Raw genomic sequence first — 25,119 nt, forward strand, 5'->3', positions numbered from 1 at the left:
TCATCACATTGAAGTTTCCAGCCATGCCACCCGTGGTCCTTCAGAGCAAGCCTGCCCTGTCACTGGGCAGGTTCTGCTTCCTTTCTCTTCTCCCTCCCACCCACCTCCCTGCCGGCTCCAGAGGTTTCTGAGACTGTGGTATGTACTTGTTGCTGACCACTCAGACGCTTTTGCCAGAGCTCTGTGCCCAGAGCTGTACTATCTGGCACTAGAGCCCCCTGCTGTGGTTGTTCATTTTTCTGGCCTTTCCCCTGTGAGCTCTTTGAAGGTAGACTGTTTTCTGTTTATCTCAGAGTCCTGGCCTCCTACACTCTGCCCAGTATCTGATCACAAAGAAGATGGTCACAGTCCACAGGGTACAGTAGCAGGAGTCATGGGACCAGTGGCTGGGCAGTTCTTAATGCAGATGAAAACGGTCACATCCAGGGTGGGATGGCAGTCGTACGTTGACACAGCTGTTTCCTGATGAGAGTGCAGGGTGGGAATTGACACAAGGAACAAGATTGAATAATCAGCAAGCCTGTTCCCCTGTTTGCAGTCTTTTACCCAGCTTGCCTGTTGAAGTTTCTCTTAATGAGCTTGTTTTGAGGGGGAAAAAAATGGCTTAGGTCTAAATCTTTCAGGACAGACGGTACAGACTTCACCTGTGTTAAACCTCACACGTTATAAAGACAATTCTTGTTTGCTTGGAGAAATGAAATCATCTGATAGTTGCAGGAACACAGAAACCTGTGTGACTAAGCAGAGTGCATGGCTGCTGAGACCTCAGGACCAGATGTTTCTAAAGAAAACAGAAAGGAGCCAAAGTGACTGCAGAAGAGAGGGATAGGTAGCCATGCTTTCTGTAAATCGTCAGGTCACCTTTTTCCAGGGAGCTGATGGAGAGGGCAGTGCTCCAGCCCCATCACTTGGAGCCAAGCAGTGAGTAAGTGCTGGGTCTCTCTCCTTGCAGCTGGGCCAGAGCATGAATGGAGTATTTCAGTATGCAGTTTTAGGCAAGGCAGCAGTGAGGTGATACACAGTGTTTTCTTCACTGCTGTAATGGAGCACCTGTCAGAAAACAGCATAGGAAGGATTGATCTTGGCTCATGGTTTGAAAGGGCACAGTCAGTTCCTCATGTTCAGGAAGGCAGTGCAGGAGCATGGGCTGGTTTGCAGCTTGACAAATCATAAGCAGATAGATGCTGGTACTCAGCTGCCTTTCTCCTCCTTTCCCTTTGTTCAGGTTGCCTGGGGATGATACAGCCCACACTGTTCAGGACCGCTCTTCTTTGCTCAGTTAATCCCCTAGAAAAGCTTTCCACAGACACATACACTCAAAGGTGTGCTTCAGTAATATACTAGGTACTAATTAACCCTGCCAAAGTGACACTTGAAATTAAAATTTAAACATTATACATGTTATGGACCTAGAGACCCCAGCACAGAGAATCATACACTTAAAAGAATTGATTCTGAAGTATATATACAATACACATGTTTGTACACATCCACCCTGGTGTTAGTAGAAGCCAGAAGGAGACATTAGATCCCCTGGAGTTACAGGTGGGTGCTGGGAACTCAAAACTCTGGTCTTTTGTGAGAACAGCAAGAACTTTTAACCACTGAGGGATTTCTCCAGCCCCCTAAGTACTGTACATGAGACTGTACCTTCACCAGTGATCTCCTTCCTTTTCAGAGATTCTGACCGTGTCATATCGTACCAGCTTATGTCTGTGACCTCTGAGTCCTGGGCTTTCCAATGCTCTTGAGGCTGCAACTTCACTGATGTCCTCCCTGGGCCTCTTTTTAAGGACACTCTGACCCTGCCACACAATGCAAAGCCTCTGCTGCTCTCCTTGACCCCTTCATGTCTTCTAAGCCAGTACCATAGGGAGGCTCTTAGGTGTTGAAGCTCAGCTTCCAGGTTGGGAAGCAGCCTTGTCCCCCTCTGGACCACTTCTGTGTGTTTTCTCTGAAGAAAACTCCCCAAAAGATTCTGTCTGAGTGACGTTGCTCTGTTACTTATAAATCGGAGCTGATTCTAAGCCCCATTATCCAGCATCTGTTGTTTTGGTAAACCGTTTTACTTCCAGGCTCCTAATCCAAAATATCTCATGACTGGCCTCAATAATCTTGGCTTCTCTCAGAAATTTCACAAGCCAGCCCCCATTGTCTGAATTGCTGTTAACAGTTCCTATAAGAGCTCATTAAATGCAGAGTGCCAGTGGCTTTTGTGCCCAAAGCTCCAAAATCCTCCCTCTACTTTCTCCCTCAAAACAGCCTAAGACATGGAAGCCACATGGTCAGGGCCATCACGACGCCCCTCTTCTATTCCTGGTAATGTCTGTTCTCGTTTGCTTCTCTGTTGCTGTATTCACACCAGATGAACTGCCTGCAGTGATAATACTGAATGAAGGAGACAGTGTTACAAAGGCTTTTGCCAAGAGTACTAAGTACTGGGAAGAATCTGGGCACGGCTGGGGTGGGATTAGCATCTTCTGGAAGGCCTAAGGAGTTGACAGCTGAATGATGAGATCAGGAATTACCTGCTGGTGCAGTAGAACCACAGCCAGGCAGTAACCCTGGGGCTGTGTGAGGACAGAGGGCCTTGTGGATAGTAGGCACACTGTTGAAAGATGTGCCTATTCTGTCCAGCTCACGGCAGTTCTGAACTTGAGAAGCAGATCTGGGCACGGTGACTGTCTCAGAAGAGGCAGAAATGACAAAAGACCACACTTTCTTGTGCTTTGGTTTCCTTACAGTTGCACTGACTCTAAATGTGGTTGTGTTTTGCAGGTGGGGTAAGAAGCTCATCATCGTGGCCTCGCAGGACATGCGCTACCGAGCCTTGATAGGCATGGAGGGAGACCCTGACCTGAAGCTCCCTGATTTCTCCTACTGCATTTTGGAGCGGTTAGGCCGGTCCAGGTGGCAAGGGGAGCTGCAGCGAGACCTTCACACCACCGCTTTCAAGTAAGAGCTAGGCTGGTGCCCTCACTTTAAATTACACAGCCGCTGTGCCGCACCCCAAATGCCAGGGCCTGCTGCCATGTCTTCCCCAAGGCATGGCTGTTTGTTCCAGGCCACTGACTCTCATGACTTTTCTCTTGGGTTAGCAGCCTAGGCTGTGTTTGTGTCTGGTATTTATGTGCAAATGAGGAGCCACCCTGTATGGGTCAAGCTACCGGTGAAATAAACTGGGTAACCACTCTTTTCCTGCAGGGTCGATGCCGGCAAGCTTCATTATCACAGGAAAATTTTGAACAAGAATGGGCTCATTACAATGCAGTCACATGTGATCCGATTACCTACTGGAGCCCAGCAACACTCCATCCTCCTGCTCCTTAACCGCTTTCATGTGGACAGGTGAGGTTTGTAGAAAAAAAAAGTATTTGTTACTTTTATCTTGTAATTATATGTGTTTTTAAAATTTTAAAGGCCAAAAGCGAAAGCTTTTCAGAAAGATATTTCATATTTGTTTCTGATGAATGTATATCCTGATCATTTAGAAAGCCTAGTAATTACACAGGAAAGAAGAGGGAAAAATACGGCCTAACAATAGGAACTGCTAATTAACATTTTGTTAAGGAGTGGGAAAGAAAATTTTGAAGTAAACCCAATTTGATTGGATACAGTGGCAAAGTTGTTGACTTACGTTAATCTCAGATTATATGTGCTTCAGTCATACAGCCTAATAATTATCCTGTATGGTGACACCATAAGGTTCTGCCAAATGATCACAATGTGGGACGGTGCCATTTTGGCAGGGTATTGTAGTCCTCCTGGAATAGAGCACTGTTAAAATAAGAACATTTTCTTAGTTGGGGTTTTTGTTGCTGTGAAGGGACACCAGGACCAGCCAACTCTTCTAAAGGAAAATGCTTATTTGGGGCTGGCTTACAGTTCAGAGATTTAGTCCACTATCGTGGCAGGAAACACAGCAATATGTTGGCAGACATTATGCTGGAGAAGGAGCCGAAAATTCTACATCCTGGTCCGCAAACAGCAGAAGGAGACTGTGCCTCACCTGACAGATTTGAACATATACGAGACCTCAAAGCCCACCTCTACCTCAACACATTTCATCCAACAAGGCCACACCTAATAGTGTCACTCGCTAACACACTATGGTCTATGGAGGCCACCTATTCAAACCAGCACACACATTCCCTTCTAAGGACCTCAGAATCTGGGAGTGAGCAAGCATGTTTTGTCTGACTTGCTCTTTGCAGTTGATGTAAGTAATTAACCTGGAAAGGGCATGGAGGAAAGAGCTGTGTGTTTTTATAAAGAAAGCAAATCCTAGTTTATAAAGAAAGCAAATCAGTCTTACCAATAAAGACTCAGGAGCCAGGTGCTGGGTTGAAAGCCTACTAGCTCAGAGAGGCAGAGAAAACACCCAGCTGACCTTCCTCCTCAGCTTACGTCCCCGAAAGAAAAAGCCATTTCTCCTTCTCCATACTGTCATACATACCATTCAACCCAATGTCCCTCCTTCCTGTGTTTACTTATATTCAACTAGTTGCTTGCTTATCCTCTTGACCTAGGGTTGAGTTTATTTAGCTCTTGCTTACAGAAACCTCTTGGGTTAAAGGTGTGTGCTAGAGCTGATCCACACAACTACTTGTTTACAATAAACAGAAAGCTCATGGGTTAAAGGTGTGTGCTACGGCTGAGCCATACCACAACAAGAAACAGGTTGTTTTTTGTTTTTTGTTTTCCAGTACACAGTCTCGGGGGTTACAGTAGGATCAGATATCCTGCAACAGTGTGCTACTTGCCTAGTCTCCCATATCTGTGTTTGTAGAAGGAAAAGCAGGGTAGGTAATAGCCAAGTAGGTACAGGACCCCGAAAAGCAGCCCTGAGTTGCATAAGCTCCAGTCACTTAGGTTGGGTCACCAGTACTTTGTGGTGGGGATGGGCAGTGCCAAGAGGCATTTGGGAACCAGGTAAACAGACACATCCCTGGACCATAACTGGTTCTCTGTCGGCTGATTGTCGGAATTCCTGCCTTGACCTCCTTAGCCAGGTGCTCCCTCAAAGAGAGGTGAGTGAACACTCTGCAGTGAGCCTAACTCAAGTTTTCACAACCGGTGCAGTGCATTTGACTTGACACAGGGTAGATACTCAGGGGCAGGCTGTTGACCGGGTGTCCAGAAAATCAATGCCGTTCTCCTGTCAGACATCGTATAATTCTGAGTGCCCTTCACACCTGCACAGCCTGCCAGCACTGCCAGCTCTACTACCCCTCAGTGTTTTCAAAATGCAATTTTGGAGAGAACCATGTTTTATATTTTTTACATTTTAATGGTTTACACCGTCCATTAGTTAAGTAACTATGTTGCCAAACTTGAGACTGGCCTAGCATGGTGACACATACCTATCATTCCAGCACTTCCAAGGCTGAGGCATGAAGACCCTGAATTTGAGTCCAGCTTAGAATACAGAATGAGACTGTCTGAAAAAAACAAAACAATAGCCCACTCAAGCAGTGGCCTATAGTTTACCAGAATCTATGATGATAGCAGAAAGGTTGGAGAGAATGCACAGGGTGGCAGCCAAGTGGTAGGAGAAATTGCTCAGAGTAAGCCAACGTCACTGTTTTAGTCTTTGCCTCTTTGTTGGGCAAAGTCCCTGTGCCTCTGAACTAGTATTTCCTCTGTGTAAAATGGTCATGACAGTGTTTCCCATGTGCCGGAGACAAGTGTGGAACCCATCTCCTCTTTGTTCCTTTTCTCACTGAGGATGCCATACATGTGGTTTCTCTTCCCCTCACATGAGGAGTCAAGCCACGCTGCCCATGGCTAGCTGAACTGGCAGAATGTCTCCTCCTTGTTCTCCTCCAACCCTTCCCCAGACACAGGCTGCATGAGCATGGGCTTCCTTAGAAGCCATTCTCTTATCATCACACACCAGCTTCACATTAAAAAGGATGTGGACATCAGGTCAGTCACACCAGGGAGGCCAGAAGCAGAAGTACGAGAGGGCTTGATGGAGTGAAGGGAGCGCAGCATATATAAAAAAGCTCCAAGTCCTGGGCCTGGTCCTCATCATGAAATAACCCCCACTCTTCTTCAAGTGACACACAGGGCAGAACTTGAGAGCCCCTGTAAACCTTTCGGGTGTTATCAAAGTAAAGAAGTTTAGAGATGGTTACATTGATGTTTCTGCCCCAGTTTGTATACTTGTCACCATAACTTTGGACTTGAATTATCATCTGTAAATTTGAGCTGGTCGTCACACTAGTAGCTGACTGGCCAGTGTCTGTTGCAGGAGGAGCAAGTATGACATCCTCATGGAGAAGCTGTCTATGATGCTGAGCACACGGAGCAACCAGATTGAGACTCTGGGCAAGCTCAGGGAGGAACTGGTAAGTCCTTTAGGAGGGGGATCCTGGTGTGCAGCTGCAAGCTGCACACAGCCTGGGGAGCTTCAGCAGGGGGGTGCACTGAAGACTTGCAGCCCCATGCAGAACCCAGCAAAGGGTCTTTTCTTCTTTCTTTTTGTAGTGTTGGAAATTGAACATTAAAACTTCATGCCTGCTAAGCATTTTACCACTGAGCTATACCCCAGCCCTGGCCTTTCTTTTCTTTTGCACAGTGAGAAAATGCTATTTTTCTTTGAAGTTCTTACCCTTGACTGACTTCATTCCCTCTGGGGTTTGCTCTCAGACCCATCATCAGAGTTTGTGTGGGATGGTAAATTTTGACATTTAGATTTTCTTTCATCATGAAACTTGTAATTTTACTCTCAGTGGTGAAGTAACAGGGAGGAAAAACAATTACTGACTTGCTGTGTCCCAGGCTCAGGAATATCAGCTGTGAAGGGGTGAGTGTGAGAGGAAGCAAGCTTGTGGTGGCCCTGGTGCCAGGGGTGGTTCTCAGTGGAACGTTAGCCAGGAGCCAGTATTACACATGGAGAAGACACCACCCTGGAGGTACAACCATGCAGCTGGCTGTTGCTGCTCAGAATCCAGGTTTTTCATGCAGCGGTTGGTCTTCAGTGGCCTCTCTAATGACATCCATTAGGACACTCATCAAGAGTTACCTGTGCTGTGCTAGACTTTGATTTCATCATTTACAGGGAGAGGGCCTCTTCCCATCCTGAGAGCCATTGCATCCCTATCTCCTCAGGGGCCACAAACTGGCCTGACATCTTTGTTTTTTCACCTGAGATTCCAGATAGAAATTTAAGTCTGAGAGCTTAGGCGGGACTGGCCCCACTGGTGCTCATGATGGCAACCATCTGGAAGGGACCAGCTCTGCCAAGTTCTTCCACTTCCTGTTGCCTTCCAGATGCTGGCAGAATTAATGCCTTCACCATCCCAGATGCCCTGCAGTTTGGGAATGGAGTATATTTCTCTGTCTCAGTTGATCAAAAAAATGGGGTATCAAAAGAGACTTTCATAGAAGTCAAGAGACTTCCATTAAAGTGAGGAAAAATTGCTACAAGCTAAGGAAAGCTGTCTGCTTCTTTGTACTTTTACGTTCTTGTCCCAATGTATTCTCTAGGGATTGGAACACTTGTACCCCTTCCTTGGGGACAGGAAGCAGCTAGTCTTGCTGGGGTCAGCTCTGTGGCCTCACTGCTCCAGAACATCTTTGAGCATGTGGCTCAGTGAGTGTTTCAGTCAGAGCTGGATCAGACTTGAGAGTAGCAGAAATGGGTGAAGATGGCAGGTGGTACTGTCACCGGGCCATGTAGTTGGGAGGGTAAGTGGATGAACACACAATGGGAGATGTGGCCCTATTCAGCTTGGACAGCTTTATAGCAGCTTACAGTGAACTTTCCTCAGGAGAGCTAGGGCTTTTAGAGGCAGCAATGATTGGATATAGTGGGAGGTGAAGGTGAGGGAAGATGAGGGAGGTCTTGAGGCCTTGGCTGGAATCTGGAAACTTTAGCCTCCAGTAGTGGCTGTGTCAGTAGCCCCTTGGAGAAGCCCAGGTAGAAGCAAACAGTGGCAGCATGAGGCACTGGGAGACGGATACTGGCTGGATTCTGGCCAGTAGACTACCATTGGGCCTTGAACTTGAGTTGTATTTTGAAGATGATACTCAACAGTGGTGAGTGGTGACCCAACTGGGATGTGAGAGGACTGACATAAGGTCTGAAGATGCAACTCAGGTTTTAGGTCTGAGTAGCGTGCACTCAGGTAGACTGGAATGTGACAGCAGGCCTTTGGTGAGAAGGGCGGGCTCAGAGGCTTGTGTAGGGCTGCCGTGTATTCTGAGCTAAGGGCATAGGAGGAAAGAACAGTGTGGGTGAGGAGGGCCACTCTGTGAGCCGGAGGCTGAGATTTCTGGAGGACAAAGGCCTTCTGGGTGTTCTCTGTGGGTGTCTAGTCTGCAGTGAAGTCCAAGGAGAACCCACTAAATTAGCCTGTAGCTCAAGTGGGTGCTGTCCTTGGCAAGGCTCCTGCTGTTCTCTCTGCTGGGCCAAATGTGCAGTTCCCCTGAAGGCAGGACCATGTCATCTTCCTTCATTCTGGATGGTCCTGAGCTCAACACCATATGCTTGGGCTAGGGCTTGATGGATGAGTTTCCAAAGGCTCTTTCTAGCTGACAGGCTCAGCCAAATTAACAACAGGCACTACGTACAAACCAACGTGTTTGAAGGAGCCAGATGGGATTCATCTGGATTTCTTGGATAACCATATGTTCTGTAGCCCAGTGGTGAAAGTACTGGCTCCTTTGAGTGGGCTGCAGATGTGTGCTGAGACCCATAGGCATTAGCTATCTCTGTCCCAGTGTACCAAGCAGTCCCCAAGACTCAAGAGCACCACTGAATCATGCGTGCCTTCTCTTCACCTTTTCATACCTTGCTTGCCATGGGTAATAAAGCCAGGTGGCAACAACAGTTGATGTAGTATAGATTTTAAAACTTTGTTGTTAGTAGCCGTCATAGAGAAGTGCCACACATGTGACAGATGACAGACAGCAGCTGACTTTCAGTTGCGCTATGCAAGGGTCTGTCAGGGAGTGTAGACCTACAGAACCCTGGGACCACATGCCTGCTGGGAACAGAGCTGTTTGGTCACCTCTCTCTGGCTGGTGCTTGAGAATTTGTGTCAAATGACAACTTGCTGGGGTACTGGGATGGAACTCAGGTCCTCTGGCTTGGTGGCGAGTACCTTTCCCATTAAACCATCTCTCTGACTCCTTAGTTAACTTTAAATTCTCTCCCCCCCCCCAACTGGCTTTGAGGGGCCTATTTGTTAGTAATTCGTACACACACTTGGATTTTTAAATAACAGAATGGAAAAGTGTCTTGTGGAAAGTCTCCTCTTAGCTCTGCTCCCACCTGTCTCACCCCACCCTGTCTACCTCCAGGGTCTCTTAAGCACATCTCTTTTCCCTCTTGTATTCACAGCAGGTGATTTCTGTACTCTTCCAGACCTTTTTCAGTTTCCTGAGTGCAGCTTGGCAGTCTCATTAGTACCTGTGGCAATTCTTCAGTTACTGTCAGTTGGTAATTCCATCCTGAACCCTGCTGTTTCTGCAGTGCTGGGATTCCCCAGTGCTGAAACTTAGCAGTCCCTGTGGGCTTGTGTTTTGCAGGGGCTATGTGAAAGGACATTCAAGCGTCTGTACCAGTACATGTTGAATGCTGGGCTGGCCAAGGTGGTGTCCCTTCCCTTACAGGAGATTCACCCTGAGTGTGGTCCCTGTAAGACTAAGAAAGGTAAGAGCAGAGCCTTGTGGCCTACTGGCTTTCCCTGCTGTCATTTTGTCTGGTCACAGCTGCCTGGAAGTGTGACGATTACGCTGTTCTTTCAGTTCCTTACTGTTCAGTGCCTGCCATCTAAAAGGTTCTGACCTGTAGCTGCCCTGCCTTCTAGCCAGCACCTCTGCAAGCACGCCCTCCAGCAGTCTTCCTCCTTTACCAGTGCCTTCTTCACTCCTTCTGTTTTTTGGTACTAGGGACTGAAGCCATAGTGTTGTGCATTCTGGGGTCAGTGGCTCTACCACTGAGTTGGTTATCCAGCCCTGTTTGAAGAACAGTCATGTCATGCAACCATGAGAATATGTTCCTGGTGTGAACAGCACAGCATGTACGCACACTTGGTAGTGAGGGTCAGTCAGTCAGTGTAGCCTCCTGATGTAATCAAGAGATAGCCAGCACAAGTGTACAAGGTTGGCTGGATATACAGGCATACTGCTTACAATAATAAACATTTTCTTCAAGTAGGAATAATACGTTCTAAGTTATCATAGTACTGTGTAAACCAGTAACGTAGTAGTTGATTATCAAGCATTAAGTACTGTATGTCACTATGCTGTGCTTTTCCCACAAATGCAGAACTAGTCATTACCCTTTCACAGCAAAAGGTGACTAAGCAATAGAGGTTTTTAACTTCTTTATGACCCTGATACTGCTGCTGTGTGTGAAACACATATGACTGCCTGCTCCACACTTCATGACCTCCTGCGGCCCTACAAGCATGATCATAGTATCAACATCTTACATGTAAGAAAGCTCAGATGCTCAGTGGGTAGAGTTTGCTGAACAAGCTAAAATCTGAGTTTAGGTCCCTTAGAACCCAGTGTGCTGGAATGCGCCTATAATCTTGGTGTAGTGGGCCTGGGGATTGTAAGTGAAAATAAGTGGATCCCTGATGCTTGCTGGCCGACTAGCTTAGCCTAATTGGTGAGCTCTAGGTTCAGTGAGAGACCCAGTTACAAAAAAAAAAAAAAAAAAAAATGAAGGTAGAAAGCAATTGACATAGGACTTATATCAACTTCTGACCTCCAGGCGTGCGCACGTGTACACACACACACACACACACACACACACACACTCACTCACTCACTCACTCTCTGCCACCCCCATACACACACAGGTTGAGCAGTCAGTGTTCGACAGGTGTGGAGCTGGAGAGATGGCTCAGTGGTTAAGAGGACCAGCTGCTCCTCCAGTGGACCTACGTTCAATTCCCAGTACTCCCAGCTGGGGGCTCACGGCCATCTGTGACTTCAGACCAAAGAAATCTGCTGCCTTCTGGTGTCTGAGAGCATTGCATGCCCATGGTGCACAGGTACACATGCCGGCAAAACGCCCACACACGTAAAAATTCACAAAATGCCCTTCCACAAGGACGGGGGCTTACAACACCTTAGCAACCTCCCTTATTTAGGCCTTTATTTTCTCTAGTTTTTATTCTTGTCCCATGCTGTTTGTCTCTTGCTTGACCAAATCTTTATAAAATGACAGTTGGAGCTTTCAGCAAGTTAGGACGGTTGGAAGATAAATGTTTTTCTGTGCAGTCAGCCCAAATGCTACCAAATTATGATAGGGACATAGCAAGAGTAACCAAGAAATACAAAGAACGGGACAGCAGACATGCAGGGGCTCTCAGCCAGACTTGGTGCTCAAAACTGCTGGAGATGTACTAACAGGAAAGAAGACTGGGAAAGCGAAATGGGTGGCAGCTACAAGCTGTACCTCCTAACTGGAAATAAGCTAGGAAATCAAAGATTCCAGGTGCCTTTGAAAGAACATACAGATGGGGCTGAGATTGGAGGGGCCAACAGTCTGTGGGAGAAGCATTACACCTCGCTTTTCTCCTCTATCCCATATGTCAGGAGCCAACAGGGTTTCTACATGTGTGGGCGTGAGAACAGGCCTGGGACAAAGTGGAGTGCTGCCGGTGGAGGATGTGTGATTATCAGGAGGCGTGATTCCCAACAGCTGCTGGTTCCTCTGGCTGTCTCCTGAGTCCTCTCATTTGCTGATGTTCTGCCATGGTTTCCTAGACTCTTACCACTTACTTCCACAGCCACATGCTGCAGGCAAGACCAGAGGAAAGGAATGTGGAACGGGAGTTCTTATCTATGCTGATTAAGGCATGGTTCAGGATCTCCAGCCACAGCCTCTAAAACAGCAGAGGGACTGGAGATAGGACATGGAGCTCATCTGAGGAAGGCAAACCCTGTACCACTGAGCCGCACTCCAACCCCTTCAGTACCTTTCTAAAAGGGAGCATCAGCTCTTAGAACTATCCAGCCCCTCAAACACTGACAGCCAGACTTAGAATCCCTAGGCCTGGGACTGGAGACACCTGTATTGCAGAAAGTGACCAGTTGAAGAGCAAAGTCCTCTACATGCTGAATGCTGGAGTTTTCTAGCCAAAGAAAACAGCTCATCACTTTCCTAACACACTTGGCAGCTGACCCTTCACTGAAGCACAGGTGATGAAGCTTTTCCCTTCTCATGTCCTTCTGAAACCCTGATATCCAGGCAGCATCCTGAAGCAACCACATTGTTGACAAAAATGAAGCCTAATAGAATCCAGGGAAACAGAAACCTTCAATGGTTTCGATGAGTAGAAGAAAACTCAGTTCTCAGAGCAGAGCAGATACTGTGTTCATGAAAGCACAGCCAGGAGCTCTGAGGAAGGAAAAAAGAAAGGAAAGAGGTTATCAGTAGTTCAGTGGAATAAGAGTTAAGAGAGTTAAGAGAAAAGTGCACAGTAAGCTCTCAAAAAAGAAAATGCAATGCTAAGTTGGAGCTAGAAAGGGGCCGGGGCAAGGAGGGAGTGGAGTCACATGTCTCCTGAGAGGAGGCACTGCTGAGCTGTTGGTAACCAACTTTCTCCCACTCAGCCCTACCTCTTAATGGTTCCATCACCCTGTAGCAGCACAGACTGCCAGCTAGGCCCTTGACAGTAGACCTTTGGGGACACTTTTCCAAACCATAGCACAGAGAACAGAATGACAGAGAAACATGCAGAAGATTGGGGTGGGGAAAACTTAAAAATGAATTGGAACTTTTTGACATCCAAATGACATAGGCTTCTAGATGAAAAGAAACTGTCATGTTTCTAATATAGTGAACATAAATCCACACTAAGATCCAACACTGCAAGACTTCTCCAGGAAACCCCAGGCTTCACAGTGGACTAAAGCAGGGTCAGAGCTGTCAGCATTCTGCAGGGAGGGGCTAGCAGGATGGCCCAGTGGGTGAAAACACCAGCAGGCATCCCTGGTATATTACTTTTTGCTGTGATGAAACACCATGATCAAGGCAACCTACAGAGGAAGAGTTTCTTTTGGCTTTTGGTTCCAGGAGGCATGGCAGCAAGTAATAGGAATAGTAGCAGGAACAGGAACCTGAGTGCTCATATCTCAACCATGCGCATAAAGCAGAAAGGGCAAATTAGAAGTAAGTAAAGCTTTTTGCTCCCATACTTTCTCCAGAAAGGCTGTGTGGCTGAAACCTTCCACAGTACTCCCGACTGGGGACCAAGTATTCAAATGGCTGGGACTATGGGGGACATTCCTCACTAAAACCACCACACCCGATAACTTGAAGTTGATCCCCAGAACCTCATCAGAAAGCTAGATGATGTGGCTGGTACTCCTAGGCCCATCACTCCCACAGTAGAACGGAAGGCAGGCCGAATTTGTTTGAAGCTCACAATCATGGCAGCGCAGTACGAAGTGCAGCCACAAAAGTAACCAGAAACTCTATCTCAGAAGGAAGGAGAAGTGGGGGGTGGGGTGGCACACTCCTTTAGTCCCAGCACGCCAGAGGCAGAGGCAAGTGGATCTCAGCTTGTTCTGTAAGCCAGGACAGCCAGGGCTATTACACAGAGAACCAACCTCCAAAACATTGTCCTCTGACCTCCACATGTACACCATTGCATATGCACGCCTGTACCCCTCCCCCCACATGCACACAATGTTTTGTTTTTAATTCTAAAGAAATTGGAGCATTAACCTAGAGTCCTTTCTTTAGTTTTGCCATGAATGAGGACAGGAGGAGACTAGTTCATGTAGTCCACATTGGAACATGTCTCCTCTTTCCCAAGAACTGTCAAGTGACAGAATAGACCAAGACACAGGGGACCATGAGGCCAAGAAGCCCAGACAGGTAAAGGGGAGCCCTGACAAGATATGATAGATGCAGGGTGGGAGGGCTTAGGAGCACAGAGGTACATTTTCGTGTTCTGAGCTATTGGAAGCAAGGTGCTAAAAATAACAGGCTCCAATAATTTGATCTTCTGTGAGGAGCCACTAAGGAAGAATCTGTGTTGCTGTGTAGGCCACTGTGGCCAGAGTTTTCTTCCAGACTTGAGGGAGGTTCCTGCAAATTTAAATAACCGCTTGACACTAACAGCTATCCTAGCTTACGACTTCCTGTCAGGACTACCTTCAGGATGTTCCTTGACCTCTCTGTCTCAGCTTCCCTCAGCTGGTTCATAGGAGCGATAGCATCTCCTAAGGTACTGTAGTGCTCACTCAGGATGGTGTGCTCTGAGTAGGTCCGCAGGCTCCTGGCATGTAGTGTAGGTCAAGACAGGGGCTTTGTTTTGTTTGAGACAGTTTTACTGTATAGCCCCGGCTGGCCTAAAGCTCATCAAGATCTAGAAGTATTGGAATTAAGGGCATCTAACACCACAACTGGCTAGAGGTGTTGTTTTGTTTAGCCTGCAGCATTTGTTTTCATTGAGTGTGTTTCTGGAATTTAAAACACAGATTTATTTATTTATTTACTTACTTACTCACTTACTTACTTATTTTTAGCCTGGGAAGTCTTGAGTGCAAAGAAGTAAACAGTATTACATTTTCTTCGTGGTAATTGATAAGGGCCCACCTCCTCACTCACCAGTGACACCTGCCTTCTGCTCTATAACATACAGTCTGTTTCCCTGTGGTCTGTCATCACCTTCAAGATGTGTCTGTGCACCTTAAGCCTGGCCTGGGAGGACAGGACTCCCAGAATGGGAATGACTCAATGCAGTTAGTGATAAAGAGGTGGCACCCAGTCATCCACTCGGGGGGGGGGGGGGGGGCAGAGTGCGAGACCAGCCTGATCTACAAAGCTAGTCCAGGACAGCAAAGCTACACAGAGAAACCCTGCCAAGCTAATCAGTCAAGACGTTTAGACTGTTTAGACTATCGTGCGCACCAGGCCCATCTAATCGATAGACAATGTTCTTAGCCATGGTAGCCCCTATACCTACACGATCTCCCATCCTTGTTGCTTGCATTTGCAATCTGGACTCTTCCAGCCCTTCTTTTTGTCTCATGTTCCTGAGTGACCTTGTGCTGGGTCCTGAGCTCTGTGAGGAGTTGGCCACACCCTTCACATGCTTTGTGTTCTCAGTGCTTGGGCAGAATCAGCTTGGAGCCAAGTAAGTACTTGTACGTGTAATTTAATCAGGTGCCACTTCAGTTGCTTTTCTTGGGCAGGAAACAAACTGAGTACAGTTTTCAAGGGTTTCTGCCTTGAGCTCTGTCAGTTCTGTTTTTAATTAGCATCAAATGTTTCTTTCAATGCATTCTGGAGTAGAGGCTTAAATAATAAATAAAGATGATGTATTACTTCATGTGAATTTACAGGTATGCCTGAGTATATAAGAATTGTTTTCAAACCCCTTAAACAGAGTTTTGATTTAAGCATATTTTGTACTCACACTTTGCCGTATCGATTTGGCAAAAGCAAAATAAGCTTTGTAATGAAAACAATTGCCCTGAACTGCTCTGATTTACAAATTTTAATTATTTTCCTCAAGTATTCTCTAGCCACTGTGTGTTTATTAAATTGTGCTGAGAAAAAGAAGGAAAGAGAAGCGAATTTGTCAACTCCTTCCAACAAGATCGCAGTTGGAAACACTTGGTGGAACGCCTCTGTGTGCTGGCTGATGACTGAGGCAGTCAGCTCAAATCCAGTTCTGAAGGGGACTGGGACCGAGCTCCCCTCCAGAGCCGGTGTCCTTCAGACACTAACTTCAGTATGCATCCCCGCCTTTGAGTTTTTATAGTTAAAGTGAAGATCTAACAGTTGAGCCGAGAAAGCAATTCCGTTTGCAGTAACTTGGAACAAATTTAACAGAATATGTGCAAATCAGTTACTGTGAAAACCATAAAACTGCTGAAATTTAAGATCTATGTAAACAGAAGTGGATCAAGCTGGGCAACATTGTGATAAGTCTCCCCAAACTAATGTGACTCAGCACAGTCCATGTCTGATTCCAGACCTGTGGGAGCTGAGGGTCCAATTCTAAAATCCGTACTAAGTGCAGGGAACCCAGAAAGCTAAACAGTCCTGGGGAAAAGGGTAAAGTAGAACTCACATTCTGCCTCCATACCCTGCTGCATAGCAGCAGAAACCAGACAGTGTGGCAGGCAGGGCCCAGAGGACGTGCAGGTCAGCAAAGCAGATCAACAGCCCACAAGAAGCCCCTGTGAGGTGGCTCAGCTGGTTCATACTAAGACAGGCGAAGAAAGAATGGCCACCACAGTGGCATTGTCATGTGACTCCACCTGTAGGACAGTTCAGTGGGAACATCTGGAAGAGAATTGTGAATGTTTAGGGAACAGCATGGGTTGAGGAATGGAGGTGATAAGAATCTGGCTGGTAGTAAATGCATAGGTTGTGGTTTGTACCCACTGAAAAGATGGATATGAAATAAATGTCAGTCAAGCTGTTAAATTAAAAATAAAAACTAATCCAAGATATGTAACAAGGTACATCAAAGTAAATTATGACTATTAAGGGAGCATTCAAAAATTATAGGAGGATTAAAGTATACAACCTAGGAGAGAAATGAGTCATATAATGAATAACAAAAGTACAGTAAAATAACTGTACAGGCCTAAAGGAGAGTCAAAACCAAGAAGAGTAGGAAAAAAAGTCCAAAAGACCCAGGGAAAAAAGGCAAGCAAAGGCATAAAAACAAAGGTCAGAGTTGTCACAGATTTCAAAAGCCTTAGAACTTTAGTGGTGTGTTTTTAACATGATGAAAACCGTTAAAAAAAATATGCATTTTTTAATAAACATGATGAAAGTGATTAAAGGACACCAGCTCTAAGAATGAAAACTAATTACTATCAATAATTAATGCACATAAAAGGAGCAAGATGATGGCAGAAACCATTAAAGGGAAGACTCAGGTAAGGGATAAGGTTTACCAGGGTATCAACACCTGGACTTGAGTCACTTGCACAGGGGAAAGGGTGGTATCTCTTGGAGCAGCCGTTTTCCCTTTTCTAGAGGTGGCAGCTGTCAGCAGAAATTCACATGAATGTCCCACCTTTGGTGGATGGGGTCAGCAGTAATGGTGGCAGACAGCACACTCTGGACCAGTGGCTGCTAGTGTGTGGAAGGACGGGGCTGGTGAGATTTCCCCTGTGCCTTCCTATGATGTAGCCAGCTGATTGCTTAGGGTGGAGCCTGGATGACTCATGGTCAGCCTGGTAACGGGAAAAGTAGGGGCTAGGGGCATGGCTGCAACATGTCTCAGCCAAGTCATGTTAGCTTCCCAAGCAGTGCCGGGCACTGGTCCTCACAGGCTTTCTGGTGCTGTTCCATTCAGCACTGCAGCTCCAGCAACCTTTCCCACAGCTTCTTATACTTCAGGACCGAAGGGACCTGATTGTGCCAGGTGTCAACTCAGACCAAGTATTTGGGAGGTGACATTTGCACCTGCTATTTGATGATGACTGGAACTATAGCTCCAAAACAGTGATAGTTTCTAAACCTTTGTTAAGCCTCTGTGTGTGTGTTGTTACCAGTATTCTTGTCTCTTTGTGCAGTCGGTAAGAAAGACCTGTCTGTGGTCTTGTCCTAGACAGGCAAGACAATACTATTGTCCCACTTGAGGCATGCCAGGGAAGGAACACCCAGTTAAAATGCTGGGCACTGTACATTTTTCCTGCTCCTCCTAACCATTGATTTTATTTTTTTTTTCTTCATTGCATTGCCAAGACCATGGGGAGCATGACTCACTGCTCAGATCATCAGGAGAGAGAGTGCTGGTGCAGGGATTTGAGCAAAGAACATATGACAGAGTCTACAGGGGTTAGTCTCAGTCCCTTATGCTACCACTGTTCAGAGACTGAGTGGGACTTACGAGGAAAGGGAAGTTTATGGGCCTGGGCCTGGGCCTGGGCCTGTGCTCAAAAGAGCCACCGGGGCCCCAGCATCTGCAGATCTGACTCCCTGCAAGCCTCCCCTCAAGCCACTGGCCATATTCACCACAGCCGCAAACCGCCTGCCTACAAAGCGAACGCAGTATCACTTGCCTGCCATACAGACATTCTTTCTTCAGCGTACCTTGCTGTTCAGCCCATCTTTGCTCCCTTTCGTTGCCCCGTCTCTCTGCCTAGAATGCCTATCCTCCATGGCCAGGCTGTCACACTCATCCTTTACTGTCCCGTGAGCTGGACAGACATCTGTTCCACTCTGCCTTCTAGCTCATCCTCAGGCTCCCCAGGTATGCTGGGGCCAGAGCCCTGGGAAATGTGGCATGCCCCGCAGAGCAGAGCCCCGCAGCCCTCCAGCCAGGGAGCACGCATGCAGCACTTGGTGTGTCAGGTGTGGGTGAACTACTGTGTCTGTCCTTGCTCAGTCCATTCAAGACGCATTTAGAATTAGCTCTGCTTGTTGGGTGAGAAACTTGAGACCCAGAGATGAAAGGGGCTTCCCTGAGGTAGGCAGAACCAGACTGCCAACCTGGGCTGAGTCACAGCAAGCCCAGTGTCCTCCAGCTGCCTTGCCCAGCCTGTGTCTCTTTACATCAGAGGAAGCCTGTCTGGTTTGTGTCTGCTTTGGACATGGTACAGAATAAATGTGGAATCTGATTGAAATGAACATCCCAATAATCCAGCAGCTGGGTGTAATGTTTGGTCCTCAGCAGCTGTGTTCCTAAAGGCAGCAGCAAGGGTAATAGTAAAGAGAGAAGGTACCATCTTCAAGATCTATTAGAAAGACTTCATCTTTTTCTTTGAGAAAAAGCCTTGCTAGTGAAGCCAGAATGGTCCTGGACTTGAGGTCATCTTCCCCTTGGAACAGAAAATCTAAAAAACTGAGCTCAAATCATCAGGCCTGCATACAAGCACCTCTATTCACTGAGCCATCTGGCTCACTCTGATGTTATTCTTGTCTCCATTTTACAGCTGAGGAAACTGAGGCACAGAGAGAACATATCACTTAACCAAAGAGGTAAAGCGGGCAGAGGTGGCTTCCCACCTATCAGGTTGTCATCACCCACCACCCTCATCCCTTGTGGTCTGGTCAGGCCCCTCTGCATAAGGCTGACACCTCCTCCACTTGTCCTAGGGCTTCTTGATAAATTCCCAGAGGTCGTTCACTGGGGTACGTGGCACACTGAAATTGCATGGCATTTGCCCCACTCACTTCTTTTTTTCACTTGAGGAAATCTGACAGAGTAACTTGCCCCTGTCACTAACAAACTGCTGGGAGCTTGAGCTGGTGACCTAACCCTTCCATACTTCAGTTCCCTTATTGTGAAATGATTCTTGGAGTCATTAGGACCAGTGAGCTGGCACATGTCATCTTCATGGTTTCCCATCTTTGTTATGGGTTTTTCCTTGGTGTGCTAGGTTGCTGTAGGCTATCTGAAGGTAGATGCAAATGTCCCTCAGAGTCCAGACCTGCATAGACTATTGCTTGTGCTGCAGCTGGGCCCCACCAGGTCTGTGTTTATCACTGGAGTTAATATAAAGGGTGGTAGCTCAGACCTGTTAGTCCTGTTTGCCTTGGCCTCTTTTTGAGTTATTTTTATAAACAGTTTCCACCCTCAGAGGCACCAGAAGGACCTTTTGTTGGCTTTAAAGGAAAAATTATTCATTTCTTCAGAAAATCCCTTATGTGGGTCCTGAAAGACTGTTCAGGATGATAGGCCATGTCCTCCAGCTACTCTGGCAAGCTAGCAGGCCATCTCCCTGCTCCTTAGCATGTTTTTTTTTTTCTGTTCTAAATTTGTTAATAAGGCACGATAGTCTTGTCTTTAAGAGTAGTTGGTATTTTTGGGTTTTTTTTTCTAAGTTTATATTCATTTTATTTATATTAATTTTCATTTTACTCTTGTGTATGTGTCTGTGTGAGTAAGTGCCATATATGTGTGAGCGCCCTGGAGGCTAGAAGAGATCACTGGATCCCCTGCATTTGGAGCTGGATATAAGTGATTATGAGTTCTCTGAAGCAAACCTGTGAGTGCTGGGAACTGAACCCAGATCCTCTTAAGAGCAGCAAGTGCTCTTAACCACCAAGCTGGCTATCTCTCCAGCCCCAAAATTAGTAGTTTTGAATGTTGCAAACACCTCAGAGGGGATGGACTTGCTTTGATCACAGATCAGCTATGACCTTTTGAGGATGCCGTCTACTGCTTTCCCATGATGTGCTGTGTCTGCTGTCTGCTGATGCATCTTCTGTTCCTAGGGACTGATGTCATGGTTCGGTGCCTTAAGCTACTGAAGGAATTCAAGCGGAAGATGGAAGACGACCATGATGATGATGACGACGAGGAGGTCATCTCCAAGGGTGTGCCTCCAGTGGACATCGTGTTTGAGCGGGACATGCTCACGCAGACCTATGAGCTCAGTGAGTCCTGTACACAGAGGTCATGAGCCTGAGGTCATGAGCACAGGAGGGAATGTGCTTCTTGTGTGGGAAAGCCTAGGAGGCTACAGGCTTCTCTGGAAACTTCAGCTTTATATCAGGTTCAGGGTGGAGCTTTGCTGCTATCCTGATAATGTGGCTTTAACAAGGTTCTTGAGCCTTGTTTTCCCTCTGTGAAATGGGCTGTGTTATGACAGCAGAGTTCTCTAGATATGCACCAGTAGACTGAGCATAGCAGTGTCTGAGGGGATTGCATCTTGTGACATGGGCATTGAGGCCTACCATAGCTGGCACAGGTGGAAGACCCAGGAAAACCACTAGAGAGCCTGTAGGTTTACATGATCCAGAGCAAGAGAAGGTGGTACTCCTGACCTAGGGAGGAGGGAAGTGGAGAGAGAATGAGCTCTTTTTTCCCCTGCCTTTTTTGTTGTTTTGTTCTCACCAGCTTCCAGTTGATAATATGGGGCCACTGGTATTTGAGCATGTTTTCTCCACATCACCCCTTGACTCTTAGGCCGGGTTCCTTCAGAAATGAATACTCTCATGGACCCATCTAAGTGTAAAGCTTGACCATTTATCCAGGAATCTCTTAGTCCACCTAAAGCTAACCAACGTGTTGGGATGAAACCCACACGAGCACATTCTCAGGATAAAAGACACAAGAGTAAATTAGCTATGCCATTGTCCCCACAGAAACATTTGTGAAGTTTGGCTAGCTCTTTGTCTTAATCTGGTTTCTGATGCTATAACAAAGGACCCAAGAGCAGGCAATTTTGAAAGAAAGGAGTTGTTTTTGGCTTATAGCCCTGGAGGCTGGTGAGTTCAGATAGGCACTGGTATCTGCCCTGCCTCTCATAGGGGCCTGTGCTGTTGCATGATGGGAGAAAAGCAAAGGGTGAGCAGACAGGTGGAGAGAGCACCAAGTGCTTCTAGAGAGAAAACAAGAATTCTGTCAAGTGGAGGTCTCTACTCCATATTACAAGCACCTCCTAGTGCTGCTGCAAGGAAGACAACTAAACTCAGCCTCTGAGCTCTGATACTCAGAGGTTCTGGAACCATGATTGCCTTCCATCTTAGACTCCACCTACAGGTCATGCTGGCTAATGGCTCAGCCTTATGAAAGCTGGTTGACTGACAGTTCTCATGGTGGCTCAGATTGCTTCCTCAGAACACCTTTTGAAAACAGCTGCCCGTAGCCCTTTTGTCCCCATTTATGGCTTGTGAGCTGTCTCCTCTCATTCTGATGGTCATCTTTATGTGTGTCTGATACAGAAAGCCTCCTGCATCCTGATTGATTCTGCCTGGCAGCTTCAAGTGTGTGGGTGCTTTAAAAAAACTAAAAGGCAGTGTTTTCTGAACAAAGAGCTCTGCCTTCATCTGCCTACAGTTCTTGTAGCAGTCTCTAACCAAGTTCTTGCCTGGAGGGTCCGAACGCAGAGATTTAGAAGGGCTTGTGAAAGGCAGGAGCAGCACTGATACTGAGTAAATTCTGAGTAACAGGCTTGTCCTGCTGTCCTGCAGGGCGGGAACCGCAAACTACACGGTGCCAAAAATGGGCAGCAACTGCTCCTGGTGCTCTGCTTTGGAGCTGTTGCCATACTTTCTCCCATACTTCCTGCTGGCCTGGCTGTACGAAAAGGAACAATCGTTGGTCTCCACAGGAACATGAAAATGCACATTGAGAAAGGACCTGAACAGGGGGGCATATGTGCCTGGGAGCCGAGGCAGGGTGATCACATGTTCAAGGATAGAGACACACACACACACACACACACACACACACACACACACACAAAGTATCTTAAAAAATTATCTTGATGCTTTTTGAAAGTGTCTGAAAAAAAAAAAAGAAAGAAAGTCTGTTTCGCTTATTTGAGTAAGTTCATTTGTGAGAGAAGGGTAACTTCTGCTGCTTAAAGGTGATGTTAGAGACCTTAACAGGCCAGCCTCTATTTGAGTACAACCATGATTCACTTTCCCTTTAGTGTTTTAGTGTGGAGAATCACACTTAAAGTGAGCTGCTAGTGTTCTCGGGGTCAGGTAGTGCTCTTCAGCTTGGCTGTGGAGTGCTCTTTGGGGAAGAGGGGGAAGTGCTTTCTTTGTCTGGCAGTTCCACCTCTGTGCTTAGCAAGGGAGCAGGAGAGTGGCTGTGAGCAGCTCTCCTGTGCAGTGGTGGGCTTCAAGTATGGGGTGTTGTTCACAGTTGAGCGCAGAGGCACGAAAGGAATTTCCCAAGCTGAGATCCGAGTTGCTATGAACGTGGGAAAGCTGGAAGCGAGAATGCTGTGTCGGCTCCTTCAGAGGTTCAAGGTTGTCAAGGTAACATCCTGTCATCCCTACAATGCCTTATCTGATGTGCCCGTGTGATTATACATCAGAGAAGCAGGTGCCGTACTGTGTCCAGGAGGCAGTAGCTGCATGAGGCTTCCTCTCAACTGAGGCTCTGGAGAGAGTGATAGGGCAGCAGCTACTAGTGCAGCTCACTCACTGGGTGAGGGTGGTCAGCTGGAGCTCCCTAGTGTCTAATGAGTTGCCTAGCCTCTCATTGGTGTCACTTGCCTGGCACCTGGAGACATCAAAGCAGCTGACTGAGGCCTAGTATTTCCTTTTGTAATTCAAAGCTGTATCTCAGCTCTTGAGATTGGTGTTAGTCAGCTTTCTGTAATTATAATGAAGTAACTAAGGCAGTTAATTATAAAGAGGAAGGTTGTGCTCTTTGCTGCCAGACCTCTGCCATCACGGGTCACATGCACGCTCCCGGGAAGGGCCTGTCCCAGTTGGCGCTGCCCTGCCTCCGTAGCGTGCTCATGTGATGTTTGACGACATTAAGGAACAGATTTACAAATTGGCCAAGAAAGGTCTGACTCCCTCCCAGATAGGTGTGATCCTGACAGACTCACATGGCGTGGCACAGATCTATTTGTGACTGGTAATAAAATCTTGAGACGCTTTAAGTCCAAAGGCCTTGCCCCTAACTTCCCTGACGATCTCTACCATTTGATTAAGAAAGCAGTTGATGTCCAAAAGCATCTTGAGAGAAACGGAAAGGATAAAGATGCTAAATTCCCCCGATTCTGATAGAGAGCAGAATTCACCAGGTGTCTCGTTACTCTAAACTAAGCAGGTCCTCCCACCCAATTGGAAATCCGAGTTACCCACAGCCTCTGCTCTCGTGGCATAAATTCTCCTCTATACACCAGCAAAACAATCACTTTGAATTAAAAAAAAAAAAAAAAAAAAAGAGGAAAGTTGCTATGGCATGTTCTGGAGAGTCTGGTCCAAAATCAAATGATTTTCACTGCTGTGGACCTCAAATGAAACAGCAAGCACCTCATGGCAAGAGCACGATGCTAAAATAAATGTTACATCCTGAGCTGGAAAATAGTCCAGGACAAACACAGACCTTTGGGAGCACTCTCCAGTAACCAGGGACCTCCTATTAGACTCCCACCTCCTAAAGGTTTGGCCCTTCCCAATAGTACCACTCTGGGAACTCAACTTTTACTCCTCCATACCCTGTGGAGGGCCACTGTGTGGACATTTTGCCAAAAGGTAGAGTTTTATTGATCTAAGTACAACAGGACCCTTAGCTCCATCCCGGGCATGTGGTGGCTACATAGAAGATCTTAACTTTCTCCCATTACATGCTTGTGGGATGAGCCCCTTTCCCATTTTAGAAGGCGAGATGAACCAATCCACAGGTGTCCAGCACTGTGGCTGTGTGCATAGTGTCTGCAGTGTGTTGAACCCTGAGCTCTGCGTAACCAGCACGAGCCAATTCCTGACTGTTTCTGAGCCAGGCCCAGTGGGTGCATAGAGGATGAAGTTAAGGCACAGGGGCTTTCTAGCTTCAGAGAGCAGACACGGTCCACGTCATGTGTGGTGCTGTCTCAGCAAGGCACTGTGAAGCGGGGAGGGACCCCTGCACACGGGTAGGTGTAAATACCCTCTGGTGTGTGCTAACACATGCCATTGCTCTAGGGATTCATGGAAGATGAAGGCCGGCAGCGCACCACCAAGTACATTTCCTGTGTGTTTGCGGAGGAGAGTGACCTGAGCCGGCAGTATGCACGAGAAAAGGCCCGAGGAGAGCTGCTGACCACTGTGAGCCTAGCCTCAGTGCAAGATGAGTCCCTTATGCCTGAGGGTGAAGAGGCCTTCCTCTCTGACTCAGAAAGTGAGGAAGAGAGCAGCTGCAGTGGCAAGCGTAGGGGCCGAGGGTCCCGGGGCCATTCAAGAGCCTCAGGGGATGCTGGGCATGGCTCTCAGCCTCACCACTCCACTCCAGCTAAGGGTAAGTAAGGGCTGCCTGAAGCATATGGGGACCCTGGCACTGCTGGGCATCATCAAGAAGCATTTGTTCAGCTCAGCAAACACCTGGACATCCCCTCCATGTTATCATGATTTGGGGGCTAAAAGTGTCCTTTTCACACCATTAGCATAGATATGGAGGGGACAGTCATCATGTGCCCTGGCTACTTGCAAGTCAGTCTCCTTGAGTAACATTTTTATTCAGCACGTTTTTACTATTAAACAGATAGAGTTCCATGAGCATCATTCCTTCCCTCAGTCCATTCAAGAACCACTCAGGGTTTGGTTTACAGAACACTACTATGGAGGCAGGGTTGTATAGTCTAATATTCTCCGAAGTGAGCTATTACAGCTGATAAAATTTTATTTACTTGTTTGAGACTGAATTTCAGTATGTAACCCACTTTGAACTCACTCACTCACCCATGCCACCTCAGTTTCATGAATGTTGAGATTTC

At 47.0% G+C, this 25,119-nt stretch overlaps 1 protein-coding gene across 1 annotated transcript in view; it reads left to right on the forward strand.

Moving 5' to 3' along the window:
* Gtf3c1 (general transcription factor IIIC subunit 1) overlaps nucleotides 1-25,119 on the forward strand; it is a 67,199-nt gene that overhangs the window by 5,848 nt on the left and 36,232 nt on the right. The window contains exons 3-9 of the mRNA XM_055627425.1: nucleotides 2,779-2,955; nucleotides 3,205-3,348; nucleotides 6,257-6,353; nucleotides 9,541-9,664; nucleotides 20,171-20,332; nucleotides 22,554-22,669; nucleotides 24,332-24,644. Of these exons, the coding sequence (XP_055483400.1) occupies nucleotides 2,779-2,955; nucleotides 3,205-3,348; nucleotides 6,257-6,353; nucleotides 9,541-9,664; nucleotides 20,171-20,332; nucleotides 22,554-22,669; nucleotides 24,332-24,644 (1,133 nt within the window). The remainder of the gene's footprint in view (nucleotides 1-2,778; nucleotides 2,956-3,204; nucleotides 3,349-6,256; nucleotides 6,354-9,540; nucleotides 9,665-20,170; nucleotides 20,333-22,553; nucleotides 22,670-24,331; nucleotides 24,645-25,119) is intronic.

This window comes from Psammomys obesus, unplaced genomic scaffold, assembly GCF_907164565.1.
Source record: "Psammomys obesus unplaced genomic scaffold, mPsaObe1.curated_primary_1811, whole genome shotgun sequence".
NCBI lineage: Eukaryota > Metazoa > Chordata > Mammalia > Rodentia > Muridae > Psammomys > Psammomys obesus.